This window comes from Chinchilla lanigera, unplaced genomic scaffold, assembly GCF_000276665.1.
Source record: "Chinchilla lanigera isolate Chin_1 unplaced genomic scaffold, ChiLan1.0 scaffold00106, whole genome shotgun sequence".
In the NCBI taxonomy this organism is placed as follows: Eukaryota; Metazoa; Chordata; class Mammalia; order Rodentia; family Chinchillidae; genus Chinchilla; species Chinchilla lanigera.
In genome coordinates this window covers 5,629,258-5,646,251 of record NW_004955507.1, presented here as the reverse complement: position 1 = coordinate 5,646,251, position 16,994 = coordinate 5,629,258, and the positions used below count along the sequence as shown (strand labels likewise).

Genomic DNA, 16,994 nt, shown 5'->3' with positions numbered 1-16,994 from the left:
GCATCTATATTCATTAGGGAGATTGGTCTGTAGTTCTCTTTCTTGGTTGGGTCTTTCTCTGGTTTTGGTATCAGTATAATACTTGCCTCCAGAAATGAGTTAGGGAGAATTGCTTCCTTTTCAATTTCACTGAAGGGTTTGAGCAGTGTTGGTATTAAATCTTCTCCGAATTTCTTGTAGAATTCTGCCGTGAATCCATCAGGGCCTGAACTTTTCTTTGTCAGTAAGTTTTTAATCACGTTTTCAATCACACTAATTGATACTGGGTTGTTCAGGATTTTTATATCTTGTTGATTCAACTTCGGTTATTCGCACATATCTAGGAATCTGTCCACTTCTGAGTTTTCTACCCTATCGGAGTAAAGATTTTCAAAGTAGGTATTATCATCTCCTGAATTTCTGTAGGATCTGTAGTGATTTCATACTTTTCATTCCTTGTTGCATGCATATGAGTTTTTTTCTTTCTTTTTGTGATAAGGTTGGCTAGGGGTTTATCAATTTTATTCATTCTTTCAAAGAACCAACTCTTTCATTATGTTCTGTAGAGTTTTCTTCATTTCAGTTGCATTAATTTATGCCCCGATCTTTATGACCTCCTCCCTTCTTTGGGCTTTGGGCTTGACTTCTTTTTCTAAAAGTTTGAGGTGCAGCATTAGGCTGTTTATTTGTTCTCTTTCTGTTTTCCTTATGTGTGAGTTCATTGCTGTACATTTCCCTCTGAGGACTGCTTTCACTGCATCCTACAGATACCAGTAAGTTGTATCTATATTTTCATTTGTTTGTAGGTACTTTTTAATTTCTTCTGCAACCCACTGATTGTTCAGGAGGTTGTTATTTAATTTCCAAGTATTTATAGAGTTTTTGGAGTTCCTTTTGTCGTTAATTTCCAATTTCATTGCACTGTGCTCAGATAATATAAATGGGTAATTTCAGTTCTTTTGCATTTAGTTAGGTATGCTCTATGGATTAGAATATGGTCTATTTTAGACAGAGTCCCATGTGCAGCTGAGAAAAATGTGTATTTTGATGTTGTGGGGTGGTACACTCTGCATACATCTACTAAGTCCATTTGTTCACAATTTTGGTTCAGATCTGTTATTTCTTTGCTGATTTTTGTCCAGTTGACCTATCTCTTTGCATCAAAGAGGTGTTGAGGTCACCTATTACAATAGTTTATTAATTATTTGGATTTTCATGTGTATTAAGATTTGTCTGATATAGTTGGGTGCTCTGATATTTGGTGCACACATGTTTATTATTATTAGCTCTTCCTCTTGCAGTTCTCCCCTAACAAGTATGTAGTCACCTTCTTTATCTCTTTTGATTGTTCTCGGTTTGAAATTTACATTGTCTGCAAACATAATAGCTACACCTGCTTTTTTCTGGTTTCCTGTTGCATGGAGAATTGTTTTCCATCCTTTGACTTTCAGTCTATGGATTTCCTTTTGAGTAAAATGTGTTTCCTGTATACAGCACATAGCTGTATTTTGTTTCTCAATCCACTCTGCAGTCTGTTTCTTTTCACTGGTGAATTGAGGCCATTTACACTTATGATTATAACTGGTATGTGTTGGCTTATCATTGTCATGTTATTTACTTGCTATTGGTTTCCTACTTTTTCTACCTGTTTAATTGCTTGCTCTGCTTCAGGGTTCCTTTCTATTACTGTTCTTGAAATTGCAGTTACTTTTTTCTCTATCTAGAATATCTTTTAGTACTCTCTGCAGCGATGGTTTGGCACTCATGAAGTTCTTCAGTTGTTCTTTCTCATGGAAATATTTTATTTCTTCATTAAATTTGAAGGATAGTTTGGCAGGATACATCAGTCTTGGTTGGAAGCTGTTTTATCTCAGAACCTGTAATACTTTGCTCCAAACTCTTCTCAATTGGTTTGTTTGAGAAATCTGCTGTGATTCTGATGGGCTTTCCTTTATAGGTGATCTGTTTCTTTTCTCTAGCAGCTTTTAACAGTCTGCTGTTTTGCTGTAGAACTGGGATCTTGATTACTATATGTCTGGGTGTAATTTTATACTGGTTATGACTAGGTGGAGTTCTATATGCCTCATTTACCTATATATCAGATTCTGTTTCCATGTTTGGGAAATTTTCTGCTATTATTTCTGCAAATGTTCTTTTTATGTCGTTTGTGTTGCCTCCTGCTGTTTCATTGACTCCTATTAGTCTTATATTATTCCTCTTTGCCTCATCCTGCAGCTGTTGAATTGATTTTTCCCGGTTCCTTGATTTTAAGAGATCCTTTCTTTCACAATCACTAGCTGTCATGCTGTCTTCAAGATCTGAAGTTCTATCTTTGGCTTCATTCAAGTGGTTTTTGCAGCTTTCAATGGAAGTTTTGATTTCCTGGATATCTCTTTGAATGTGTTTCATGCATTCTAGTTCATTCCTATACTGTTTACGTAATGTTTCCAGCCATTGCCTATGTTCATCTATTTTTTAATATATTTCTTCTCTAGATGTACTGAGCAATTCGTTATTATTGTCATTTCATTTTTTGCCTGAGAGATTATTTCTGATCTGATCTCTTCTATGGCCTGATGGAGTTGTTTCTTTACTTGCATTGCAATCATTTCAGCAATTTCAGGTGTGTGTTTACCAAGTTCTTCTATGTCAATGTCTCCTGGACTTGTTCTGAGTGGGGTAGAGTTCTGAGATTGCATTTTAGTCCTCCTTCTTGTCATGTTTGATGCCAGGGGCAGAACACTCAGTCTCCATCTTCCCTGGCAGCTCAGCAAAGGTCACTCATGTCCCTAGTTTTCCTGGTGGTCAGGCTTGCCCCTCAGTGTCCGGTAAGATGCGCTGCTTAGTCTGGGGTTTTCCGGCAGATGGTGAAGTGTACCTAGTTCTCCCAGGTCTCAGACGCAAACTGTGATGTCAGCCAATGGTAGACTGTCTGATCTAGTGTACCCTGGCAGTCCAGGGCACGCATACAACCCAGAAGCAGGCTGCAATAATGGTGCAATCATGGACCAGTGGTCCTGTGTCCCCAGGCAGTTCAGCATGCAGGCAGAACGCAGACACAAATTGCAGGGTCAACAGGTTGTAGACCACCTGATTCTGTGTCTCCAGGCAGCTAAGGGCATGTACAGGAGCCAGACATGGGCTGTACTGGCAGTGATCACAGACCACCTGTGTCTATGACCTCCAGAGGGTCACAGTGCAAGTAAAGCCCAGACGCAAACCGCAGTGCCAGTAGTTCATGGACTGCCTGCTCTAGTACCTCAATGCACGTGCAGGGAGAGCCCAAACACAAACACTGGTGTTAGCAGTTCATGGGCCTTCTGAGTGAGGATCTCCTGTCTCTAAATGGTACTAAGGAATTAATATTTATTTATGGGGGGTACGAGGATTGAACTCAGGACCTTGTGCTTGTCAGGGAAGTGCTGTGCCACTGAGCTATATCCCTGGCCTCTTTAATATTTACTTTAACAGAGGTGATAATGGCCTTATATAGTAAAATCCTCTTTTTATAGAGATGCATAAAGATGCCATGATATCTTTAACTTTAAAGTATCTCATGATAAAAAACAAATATGACAAAATGTTAAAACTGGGGAACGAGCATATAATAATTCATTATTGTTTTCTACTTTTCTGTTTGTGAAAATAAAAAAAAGATTGCTTTTATATTTGTCTCATTCTGATACCAGGTTGCCTCATTCAATTCTTTAAAAACTATCCCACTTCTTCCTTTGTAATGAGTCCTTATGTATTTAATTGATCTGATGTATCATTAGGAGAATATGCTTACATTATTCTGGCTACAAAAAATTCTGGCCATCAGAGATTTTCATGAACTAACAGATTATTGTATTTATTTAGGGATATCATCTAAGCATTTGGCCTTACACAGCATAGCTACCTTACCAGAAATAAACATCTAAATTTATAAATTTCTGTACTGTTGGAAAGCAAACATGGAGAAACCCCAATCCTAACCTATTTCCCTATTTATTCCTCTATGAGCTAATCTTCTAAAATGTTTCTGCCTTCTAAAGTTTTAAATTCCATCACAGATATCCTAATTAAATGTTTTAATCAAACTATATATTCTTCTCTTTGAACATCATGCTATAATACTTTCTCCCACATTTTCCTGCTTCCTTTGCTCCACTATAGTCCACTATTACACTAACAAATGGAAACATTAAATAAATACCTGGCATTACCACAATCCTGCCTTTTGCCTGAAAAAAAGAAAAAAAAGTAAATTTTAATAGCTTTCTCTTATTTGAGATAATAAGACAGTACGAACAGAAAAATGAGTCAGTTACAATTTAAATTTTAAAGTTTAAGTTTCAATATTGTCTATACTGGGAAGGGGATCTTGGGCAAGAAGGATGTCCAACACTAACTTTTGTTTACAAAACTATTTTACTATATTGTTTTAAAAACTCAGATTGTCATGAACCCAAATACAATACAGTGGACCCTCAAGTTACAACTGGCCTCACATATAAACAACTTTGGTTATGACTGGAATTTTGGGTTGAACTTATAACCAAAGTCTTGAATTGCAACCCAAATGCCAGCTGCTTGTGCAGCTATAAACAAAGACAATGCCAGAGAAGTGCATGAAAGCATCTGTAAGTGTACATAAAGCACCAGTCTGAGCTCAGATACCCGTGTTTCTGGATGTGACTTCAGTCAGTGATTTATATAATCACTACAATTACTGCTATGGAAATGGCCCCAAAAAAGCTAGAGACAAAACTAAGAAATGAAGGGATAGCAAGGAAAGCAATCACAATCAAAAAGAAGGAAACTGGAGAACTATGAGAGTGGCATTCATGTGACCAATCTCCCCTAATATGTACAGCATGTCAAAACCCACCATCTCAACAATCTTACAGAGAAAAAATCTGTATAAGGAAGCTAGTATTGCTAAAGGTGTTACTCAAATTACCAAGTCAGGATTAACAGTGTTAGATGAGGTAGAAAGGCTATTATTAGTGTGGATAACTGAAAGACAGAGGGCAGATTTTGGACTAAGCCTACAATTTGTGAAAAAATTAGGGCTATAAATGCAGATCTCATAAAGGATAATCCATCAATGAGTGATAATGGTGAAACATTTTGTGCCAGTAAGGGCTGGTTTCACAATTTTAAAGTGAGAACTGGGGTTCATAGCATAACTAAACATGGTGAAGCAGCCAATGCTGATAAAAGGGCTGCTGAAAATTACATACACCACTTTGAAACAATGACACAGAGAAATGGCTTTTGCTCTCATCGAGTTTCAACTGTGATGAAACTGGCCTTTCCTGGAGGAAAATGCCCAGGAGAACATACATTGCTCAGGAAGAAAAAAAAATTCCAGGCCACAAGCCTATGAGGGATAAGCTAACCTTTTGCTATGTGCCAATGTGAGTGGTGACCTCAAGATAAAGCCCCTCTTGGTTTATCACTCTGAGACCCCTGCAGTGTTCAGAAAACAAAGTCATGAAGAATAGGCTAAGGGCCATGTGGAGATGTAATGCAAAAGCCTGGGTAACAAGAGTACTTTTTCTTGAATGGATCAGGAAAGCTTTCTGTCTGTTAGAAACTATCTAGAGGACAAAGGTTTACCACTCAAAGCTCTCCTCATCATGGCCAATGCTCCTGCTCATCCAGATTTGGAAAAATTGGCTGAAGAATTCCCATGGCTCTCAATTGAGCTCCTCCAACCTAATACAACTGCTCTACTGCAGCCTGTGGACTGGTGGGTTATAACTAACTTTAAGATGCTATACATCAAGGAACTGTTCCTAAAGTGCTTCCAAATGGTCTCAGATAGATTTAACCCTTAAAGAGTTCTGGAAGGAACATAACAACATCCTTTCCTGTGTGGGGTTACAGTAATTGAGAAATCCTGGGCCAATGTCTCTCTAAGGACACTGAGAGCTTCCTGGAAGAAAGTGTAGCCTAAAATTATACAGAAGAGACTTTGAAGGTTGTGTAAAGAAGCCTGAGTCTTCAGTTGACCCTGTGGTTGATGACACTGTCACTCTAGCAGAGTCCATAAACTTGCAGGTAGACAGTGGTGATATTGAGGAACTGTTGGAAGAACACTCAGAGGAATGTCTACAGACTTCAGCAACTTCTAGCTGAGCAACAGAGAATGGCAGCTGAGGAACTTTCTGAAGAGGAAGGTGAGTATCAACAATCAGTGCAACGAAGTTCTTCTTCTGAAATAAAGGAAATCCTGAAAAAAATGGACAGAGCTACAAACATTTGTGGAGAAGACCCACCCAGACAGAGAAAAAAAAACCAATTGTTGTATTCACTTGCTTCATGATAATGTCATGTCATACTACAGAACAGTGTTAAAAGACAGAAACAACTTTAGACCAGTTTTAGTTCTGAAAAGGTTGAAACCTAGTGAGCCAGAGGCAGGTCCTAGTGGGCTACAGACTCTCTCAAGGACAGCAAAGACACCAGAGAGCCAGATTCCTGAAGTTTTTATGGAAGAGGACTCTCCTTTCAAATAACCACCTTCCATTTCATCCTCCCTTCCTTCAAGTCAAAGATGTTAACTTGAATGGTGAACACAGTATGAAACTGTTTCTGGTAAACTAAGCACATATGCTAACTTTTTGGTGAATACACTAGGAAAATTATTGGTGTTTCTAGTAAATTATGCACATTAAACAGCTCTTTTTTATCATGAAAATGTTAACTGAGGAGTGCTTTGGGAGTTTCAGAACACATTATGGGTATTTCCATTATTTCTTATGGGAAAAATAGTCTTGACTTACAACCAAGTTGAGTTACAACCAGCCCCTGCAAACGAATTGAGCTTGTAAGTGAAGAGTCCACTGTATCAATACTGAATAATCACACAACCTTACGGAAAGCCTTACAGAAAAATGACACATATGCCAGGCATAGTGGTACACGCTTGTAATCCCAGAACTTGGGAGACTGAGGCAGGAGGATCACTGTGCGTTCAAGGCCAGCCTGGGCTACATAGTGAGTTCAAGTCCAGCCTGAACTATATAGCAAGACCCTGCCTAAAACAAAACAAAACAAAACAAAACAAAACAAATTTTAAAAACCCAGACAAGTAACACTAATCCAGAGTTCTTGGTATGCCATGATATGGGAATAGCTGAAACTCAAACAAGATTTTAAAATGAGCTGTGGTGGTGCATGCCTGAAATCCCAGTGCTCAGGAGGCTTAGGCAAGAAGAGGGGTTGTGAGTTTGAAGACAACATGAACTACGTAGGAGGCTGTCTCAGAAACAAAACAACAACAACAAAAATGAAACCACAACGTTTAACAAAGGAACCAGCTTAGGTATCCATCAACAGACAAATGAACAAAGAAAATGTGGAATATCCATATACAATGGAGTATTATTAACCCATAAGCAAGAACAACATCATGTCATTTGTAGAAAAATGGAACTGGAAACCACCATGTTAGGTGAAATAAGCCAGATTCAGAAAGACAGCTATCATATGTTTTCCTTCACATGTTGAATCTAAGAAATAAACAACAAAAGATGGCAGGAAAGCAGATGGGAGACAATTATATTAGACAAGAGGAAGGAAATAAAGAGGGGGGTAGTGGGGGATGGGTATGATCAAAATACATTATACACACACCTGAAAATACCCCACTGAACTCCAATGTTTTATAAATTTTTTTTTTCTGGTACCGGGAATCGAACTCACAACCCTGTGCTTGCCACGCAGGTGCTGTGCCGCTGAGCTAAATCCCCAGCCCCCTATTTTATAAAATTAAAAGTCACTAATAAAATACATTTTAAGAAGACAAAAATTTTTGGTTTTTTTTGTCTTTTTGAGACAGGGTCTTGCTATGCAGTTCAGGCTGACCTTGAGCTCACTTTGTAGCCCAAGCTGGCCTCGAGCTCCCAATGATCCTCCTGCCCCAGCCTCCTGAGTGCTGGGATTACAGGCATGCGCCACCATGCCCAGCAAGAAAAAAGATTTTAATAGAAAAGAAAGTACAACATAATTGGAGATTACTGAGGGGAAACCCACTCAAACCCTATATCCTCAATTAAATTCCTTCATTTATCATACCAATTAAACAAAACCATGGGTTTATTTAACTGGGACGACAAGAATTTAATTTAATTTCTTGTAATTCTGGAAGATAATTCTGGGATTAACTATCTCCCATTTATCCTAAGGGTCCATTCAGCTTTCCCAGAAGTTATTTTTTTCACCTATAAGAACTTTTTTCTCAGCTGGGGATATAGCTCAGTGGCGTAAGAGCCTATCTGGCAAGTACAAGGTTGTGAGTTCGATCCCCGGTACCGCAAAAAAAAACAACAAAAAACTACTTTAATTTTGTATGTATGTATATACAGGATAGTTAACATAGTTGTTCTACTGTCTACTGTTTCTTTGCTGAAAAAAACTGTCAATGAGTCCTTAATTGATCAATATTGCATGTCTCTGTTTTCATGAGAAACCACTCTGAAGATATCAATATGTAATACAACAAGCATTGTTAATTTCCTACCACTTTGTTTGTAACTCTGTATTGTGTGTACTGTTCTTTTGCTATTTTGTGAAAGGTTGTCTGTCTGTTGTTTTCCTCCTTTTATTTTTAAAATAAAAAAAAAGAAGAACTTTTTTCTCCTTCTTCTTCACTTATTAGTATGTTATAAGTAATAGGTCCGAAATTCTAACCATCCTTTTGAGGAATATTTCTTCATGAACTTCCTTATGTATATAAGAATGTATATACTTACACAGGCAATCAATCTTTTTTCTCCTGCTAGTGTATCTTTGTCAGCTAATTAGCAGGCTCTTAAGAGTTAAATATAAGAAGGTGGTAAACCTTCCTAAGGTGGAAAATCAGTTTCATAAAGTCAAGGATTATAGCCAACAGATTATGCAACAAAATTTCAAGTAACAAATACAATGAAGAAAAAATAAAGCAAGGTAATGAAATAAAGAGTAAAAGAGAAGGATCCATTTCATAAGTATTAGAAAAACTATGCAGAACAAGGATGTTTCATATTGTCAAATATGCTGAAGGAAAACATCCATAAAAAGTAACATACTAGGAGTTAATTTCTTTCCAGTGTACCCTACAGTACCTTTTATAATTATACTCTATTAAAAAGTTGTGCACTACTTTGTGAGGGCAGTGACAATACACACACACACACACACACACCCTTTGATCACCACAGTACAAATACTCCATACTAATATATACTTAATAAATATTTGCAAAACTCAGTAAATTCCACAGTAGCAAAATGGTATCAGATCATTAGATGAAATTTCTTAAACTTGTTTTCATGGCTATAGAAAAGTGAAAATAATCAAATGTCAGTACAATGATAAATAATATTACTATATCAAGAAGTAATAGTATAGCTGACTCTTGGAAGGGGTCAATAAATCCACCAACAGATGAACAGATAAAGAGCACACAGTATTTACACACAACAAAGCATACTCTGCTATTAGAAGTGTAAACTTATGTCATTTGTAGACCATGTTAAGTGAAAGAAACCAGACACAGAAGTTTAATATCACATGGTTCCTCTTATATAAGAAACCCAAATTATACATAAAGAGCAAAATAACAGGTCATAGGGAGTAGAGAGAGAGATTTTTCTCAAACGGGATAGGGATCCAGAGATGGAGGAAAGGGGAAGGAAGGGAGGGAAAAGGGATGAAGAAAGGAATGCAGATGTGTTATGCACATATACCACCTCCACATAAGGAATGAAAACATTATGTACTGCAAACATGGACTACTAACACTGAGCACTGTGCTAAGGCTCTTACATATTTTCATCTCTCTCAATCCTCAGAGAATCCTAAGAAGGAAAAATTAATTCTATTTCACACATAAGAAAAAAACACAGGCTTAAAAATCAGTAACCTACTCAATATCACATAGCAAATAAATGTCAAACTTGAGTTTCAAACACAGAACTCTTTCATCACAAGGCCTGTACTCACTAACTTAGAATGCCTCTGGAATGGTGTCAGTAAACATAGACATGCTCCAACCACAAAGCCATCTCTGACTGCTCTACAAATGATGCTAGCTCATCAGGAGAACTCAGACAAGCGTAAAATGTATTTGCTCCTATACTGAAAAATGAGGAAAAATGAATGAAGAATGTAATTTTAATTTTGGAATTTATCTGCAAATGATTTTTCTCAGAAATTTTATATGGGATCGCCTGAGTATATATAAGCTGACAATGAAAAAAAAAAATGATGTGAAGTTAGGCAATGCTGATGGCAGAGAAATATAAAATTTGCTGTGCTTATCCAAATTACATCAAATCATGAGGCAGTGTTTATAATTTCATTTGAAGAGCCTTGTTTACTGAAAACACTCACGTGATAGAAATATTATATAAATATATCACCACTTGTTTGCTTTTTCCTTTAGTAATATTTAGTTTTACAACCTAGCTGAACAACATAAAGGAGTGTAACCACAACAGTCTTAGGAAGAAAAAAAATTGCTTATACCTGATCTATGAGTCGCTTTATTAGAGGTAGTCCTTCTAATGCTGAACTGTCACATCCACTGGTCAATACTCGTTCAAATCCCAAGGTTAAGAGGGTCTCTAGAGCTGCCATTGGATCATGAACCATGTCAAAAGCTGAAATAAATTTTAAACAAATGTGCAAAAATGCAGTGTTATGTAGTTTACATATACCGGTATACTGAAGCCAGATTATATTGGCCTATAAACACCAATTGTAAAATAGTCAGGAATTTTGCAAGTCAGATTGTTAAAATACTGACATCTTGAAATTAATCAAGGTGGAGTACACAGACCACAGAAATCAGAAAATACTACAAATCAGAGCTCTTTTTTTTCCAAGTGCCAGTTTATCAGCACACCACAACCCAAATACCATTAGTACATGCCTGATCATTTTATTAGTATACACTTTTTTATTTTTGAGAGAGGGTCTTGCTATGTACTTCAGGCTGCTTTTGAACTTACTATGTAGTTCATACTGCCCGTGAACGCATAATGATACACCTGTCTCAGTTTCCAGAGTAATGGGATCACAGGTGTGCACCACCACACCCAGCTTGGTACAAATTTTAACTGGTCTATTTACTTACAGGCACATAAAAAGTGAGAAGTTTCCAATTCTTCAGGAATTATAAAAGTTTCTTTTTAAAATAAACCTAAGATTTTATTTTAAAAATATTATTTAATACATGTGCACAAGGGGGCATTCAGATATGATAAAGTTGTTAAGAGCAATAGGTAAGTGACCAAATATGGGAAACTGCTCTAAGACTTCAGACAAACTAGATGATATAAAATGAAACATTATACTCGCTAGCTCTAGTAAAAACACTGGCTCACATTCTCATTATTAAGGTTTCATACTAATACAATTACCTGACACACTTAGCACCTATAAGTATAAGGACAGCTGTTTTCAAAAGACTGTATGAAGCTGCAATTCCATCCTACTTTCTAAGAAATTGCACTCCTCAGGAGAGAGAGGAAAGTGGTCTAGGAATCTCAAAACAGAAAAACTTTGGTTCTCAGCACTGCTACATGATACAGAAGTTCTCATTTATGTTAGGAGGTACTACTGGTTCTCTGAAACGGGCCCCCTCTTTTCACACCTTAGCATATGCAAGAGCAAAACTACTACAAAGGATTTTCCTTTTTCAGTAGCAGCACTTTCTCATTAGTGATTACACTATCATACTATCTAATTAAATGAATAGGAGCAAAAAGTATAGCATCAGGACAGTGCAAAATTTCTACAAAGTATGTAAATATTTGTGTTAAAGTTACTAGAGAAAAGGAAATGAGGGGGCTGGGGATTTAGCTCAGGGCAAAAGCGCCTTCCTGGCAAGCGCAAGGTCGTGAGTTTGGTTCCCGGTACCGGAGAAAAACCAAAACCAAAAAAAAAAAAAAAAAAGAAAAGGAAATGAATAGAAATCTGAAGTCATTTTCTAAGTTTACAAACAGAAAAAATTTATTTTATAGGCCTGATTTGCTTTTAAGTTATTTAGCACATAAAAGTTTTAAACTATGCATTTTCCAGGAAAATATTCAGTAATTTAAAATATTTTTCATGTTTAAAATTTTTTTCTTGCATGTGGCTAGCTAGCCTCCAGATGCTGACTTGAAACAACCTAACTTTTTAAAGTTATTGTTAGTTTATAAGAAGCACTGCTAACATCAAGTCAAAGAAAACATTTTTCTGGTCACGCCATTTCAAAAGAAACAAAGACAACAAATATTTTATCCCTAACTTCTATAATTGGACACAGATACTGATATGCTAGTCTAAAAAGGGAGAAAAGGGCATTTAAAAACTTTTTAAGCATATGATCAAGGAAAAAAATGAAAAACTTCGACTACCTTCTTTTCATGGGCAATACCAGTGCAAAAGTGACACTTGTTCCTCTACTTCAAGAATTAGCCAAAGAATCATACCACAGCAATATATGCACATACATGTTTATAGTGGCACAGTTTATAATAGCTAAATCTTACAAACAGCTCAAAAAAACATCAATCGATGAATGGTAAAGATGTTCTTTTAAAAAAAAAAAATCCAATGGAGTACTACTCTGCCGTAAAGAAGAATAAACTTGAGACATTTCTAGTTATTATCTAGAAATGCACCTTGAGACCATACTCTTAAGTGAAATAAATCAGACACACATGTCCAAATACCATATTATTTCTCTGTTATGAGAAACCAGAAGTATAAGTAAAGACCAAAATGTATAATAGATATTGGGAAATGGGAAGAAAATGTTCAAATGAGAAGGGGAATAAGGAAGAGGTGAGGGGGAAAAGAAAGAAGGATCAAGTAAAAAGAGAATAAAAGGAAAAAATGGAAACAAAGCTTTTGTAAATAAAGAAGGGAAGTGAGACTGAAGGGAAGGGCGGAGAATGCAGAAAAAAGCAGCAGCAAAGGTATATGATGTACAGGTACAAATTTCCTACGATGAAAGTTACACTATGTACACCTAAAGTGTACCAATAAAGTAAAAATAAAAAAAAAACAATTAGCCAAAGAAGTATGGGAATTGCAACCACCTGATTTGTGGACAGGAAGCATTTCCTTATACAATGTATACAAGTTATTAATCATGAAAAGTAATTTTGTATATCATAGCACACATCTGTTGACTGTTTAGCAATTATTTCTTGTTTCCCACTTCCTAAAAATGTCCAATTTTTCTTGAAATATCCAACCTCTTTTCCCACAGGAAGCTATCTGAAAAAATTGACCTGACTACCCCCTAGCTCCAGAGTAGCCCTGTGTGGCATAGGTCTAGCAATACATTTCACAGGCCACAGTACTTTATTCTTTTTAGGGGTGTAGATGAGCTAAGGTAATCAAATTAGAATGAATCTCAGGACAGTTACTTGGGATAGATTCATGCGATTGCAAGCAATATTTATTTACTTATTTATTTGCAAGCAATATTTAATCTATCCCTCTACCCTTATATTCCACCACCACTTTCAACAACTTTTCCTAACTGAACCTTCAAAATTTCTAGAAACCAAATGGCAACACTATAAACACTAAAGAACTGTTTTCCATAGGCCGAAGGTACCATCTCGTAACAACATTCAACAGAACTAAAATGGAAATAACTCACCTCGATGGAAAGTAACTGGCAAAGGACGGCAAAGAGCTATAAAAGGAAAATCATACGACAGGACTGAAAAAGAGGCAATCACTGAACAGACAAATGAAGAAGTACATCTCCCCCCAAAACATAAAATAAGTGCACATGTCAATAAGTAGATGAAAAACATCTTCAGAATCTTTGCCCATTAGAGAAATGCAAATCAAAACAACACTGAGATTCTACCACACTTCAGAAAGAATAGCTATGATCAAGAACTAAAAAAAAAAGCCAGTGAGGTTGGAGAAAAAAAAGAAACTTTGTAGAACAACCACTATAGAAATCAGTGTGGCAATTTCTCCAAAAAAAAAAAAACTAAAAATAGAAATTTCTTTTGACCCAGCAAAACTTTTTCCAGTTACCTTCCTGGAAGAGTTAAAGACATTATATTACAATGCTACATGCACACCCATGTTTACAGTAACACAACTCATAACAGTTAAATTATACCTAGAGGCCCATCAACAGATGAATGGGTTAAAAAAATGTGATCTAGATACACAAATAGAGTGCTACTCAGAAATAAAAGATAAATTTTCATTTGCAGAAAAATGGATATACATTAAGACCATAATGCTAAGTAAAATACATACCTATTACACAGGTTAAATACCTATTACATAGGTTCTATGAGAAACCCAAAGTATAAATAAGAACAAAATAAAAGACAGATGATAGGCCAGGCATGGTGTGCATGTCTGTAATCCCACACTCAGGAGGCTGAGGCAGGAGGATTGCTGCACACTTGAGGCCAGCATGGGCTACATAATGAGTTCGAGGCCAACATGAATTACAGAGCAGGACTCTATCTCAACAAAACAAAACAAAACAAAACACAGATGATAGGGAATGGGGAGGGAGATTCCACAGAGACAGGAATGGGATCTCGAAATGGAGGGAGGCAGGAGGATGGGGAAGAATTAAAAATGATTAAGATGTGATATGTGTATGTTACCCCAATTACCCTAGATGAATGTAATTATTATTATTTTTTGAGACAGGGTCTTGCTTTGTAGTTCAGGCTGGCTTTGAACTCACTATGTAGCCCAGGCTGGCTCCAAACTGCTGGTGATCCTCCTCCAAAGTGCCGGTGATCCTCCCAAGGGCTGGATTACAGATGTGTACCACTATGCCTGGCTGAATGTAATTATTACACATCACAAACATATATTAATAGAAAAAAAAAGTCATCATCGATTAGTTTATATGGAATTGTCCATGCTAGCTGAGACTTTATACTTTCTTCTTCTAAGAATGTGAACTAAAATAAAAACAGCAGCCTTACAAATTCAAGTCTTTCTACTAAACTCTGATTTATAGATAAAATATTGTCATCCATACCTTAAGAGATACCAGATAAAAACATCTGGTAACTATAAAGAGCACTGTGTCTACTACTTACCCCTCTGAGGATCTTAAGAAATACTTTAGTAATATAATAGTTTACTTCTGTCCTCTCCCCTTCTCTCCATACTCACTGATTGCAATAGCTTTTGAAAGTTTTTGGAGTAGTGGTTAAAGGAACCAAGGTCAGCATCACAAACCTGACTTCTCAGTCACACTTCCAGACACATCCTACTATGTGTGGGAAAACCTCTTAACTTTCCTCAGTTACTGTGCAGATCACCTAAATAACTAGTGCTTAAAACAGGATGTGTAAGTATCTGTAGGTATGATTGAAAAGTAAGTTTTGTGGTATTTTTCTGCACTGGGAGCATAAACGTAATTATCTCAGATGCAAATTCTTACCCACAAGAGACATGCACAGCTCTTTGTCAATATGTCCATCTTCAGTCAATGCCCCAAATACCAAACCATCTGCACCATAAAGCTTGGCAAGCTGAATGTCAGCCTTCATCACCTCAATTTCACGATCTGAATACAAAAAATCACCTCCACGCGGCCGAATCATCACGAAGACTGGGATCTGGATGCTCTGTTTCACTACTTGAAGAACGCCTGTAAGAACAGGAAGCAAACTAAAATTCAAATGTGAGCTAAAAGGTCCAGAAAGTGAATGAGATATTACATATACATTTGTTCTTGTTATTACTTTCAAAAGAAAAAGCTGACTGAGGAAACTAGAGGAAATGGATATAAAGAGAAGAAGGGCAGTAAGAAGAACAGTGCATATATTGATAGAAAGTAAGCAAGAAGGAAGTCAAGAATTAACAAGAGCAATTTAGGGGCTTGGGATTTAGCTCAGCAGCACAGCACCTGCCTGGCAAGTGTGAGGTCATGAGTTCGATTCCTGGAACCGGGGAAAAAAAAAAAAAAAGAGCAATTTAGAAACTGAAGATACTATACTATAGAAGCACTTGTCAGTTTCCCCAACAAAAATCCTTCTGACTCAGAACCTTTTACTGGTTAAGATAATTAAAAGTATATTAACTACTAGGCTCAGTGTCCTGTCAGTATATCCCCTAGGACTAAGTTTTTCCTTTATAATTGGTCATAGCTCTATTTAAAATCCACTACAAAGATGGTTAAATATTTCCAAAATTTATGTCCTCTTACTGGATAAGAAATTTAGCAAAACTTATTTTTGAACAAGATACTTGAAAAGTAGCAAAATTTTTCCTATTTGTGGTAGTAAGCAGTATTTGAACAGAAGTACCTGCATATGACAATGTGGTCACTCAGAAATACTCAACAATGTAAGAGGAAAAACTACATTCAAGTCCATCATAATTGAACTGTTTAAAACTGGGAATAAAGATAAAAATCTTAGAAGCACCCAAAGTAATATATAGAAAAAAACAAAGCTGTGGATGATAGATTTCTTATCAGAAACAACACAAGCAAGAAGACAGTGAAAAAACATCTTGAAAGAACTAAAAGAAAGAAGAAAAACTGTCAATCTAGAATTTTACAGCCAGCAAAAATATTTTTCAGAAATAAATGAGAAAGTTCTTACTGCAGAGCAGCTGAATCACTGTAATACAGCAGCTACATACCTTCCACCTTTCTGATGCTAGATGATCAAAATATGGTATTTCCAACCGTAAGCATTTTAAACTGATACATATTCATACCATTCTTAACCGTTACATTAGTACAGGACCCAAATGAGACTGCTAATCAGTTGTACCCTGGCTCTCTAAATTCCTAGAAGAAAATATGTGAAAAATAAGCACTTACCCATGCTAGGTGTGGTTCCTCCCTCTAATAAACCAGAACATAATTCAATCCGACCAGCACCTGTAATAAAAAATAGCACTACTCAGCACACACAAAAAACAAACTTCTTTAATAACACCTAAACAGCAGGAAGCAACACAAATGACATTAAAAGATTACTGGCAGAAATCATAGAAGAAAATTTCCCAAGGATGGAAACAGAACC

The 16,994-nt window shown here is 36.5% G+C and overlaps 1 protein-coding gene across 8 annotated transcripts in view; it reads right to left on the bottom strand.

Annotated features, from left to right (window-relative positions):
• Positions 1-16,994, bottom strand: part of Cutc (cutC copper transporter) — a 46,537-nt gene that overhangs the window by 17,880 nt on the left and 11,663 nt on the right. For 6 of the 8 annotated variants that reach the window (XR_001231630.1, XR_001231629.1, XM_005407673.2 and 3 more), the window contains 5 exons: positions 16,790-16,849; positions 15,398-15,607; positions 13,619-13,654; positions 10,483-10,616; positions 4,178-4,205 (listed from right to left, as the gene is read on the bottom strand). Coding sequence is in view for 6 of the 8 variants with exons in the window: in XM_005407673.2 (XP_005407730.1) it covers positions 4,178-4,205; positions 10,483-10,616; positions 13,619-13,654; positions 15,398-15,607; positions 16,790-16,849 (468 nt within the window). In the remaining 2 variants the exon portion in view is untranslated. The remainder of the gene's footprint in view (positions 1-4,177; positions 4,206-10,482; positions 10,617-13,618; positions 13,655-15,397; positions 15,608-16,789; positions 16,850-16,994) is intronic. The other 2 variants (XM_005407675.2, XM_005407676.2) reach the window with 2 other exon arrangements.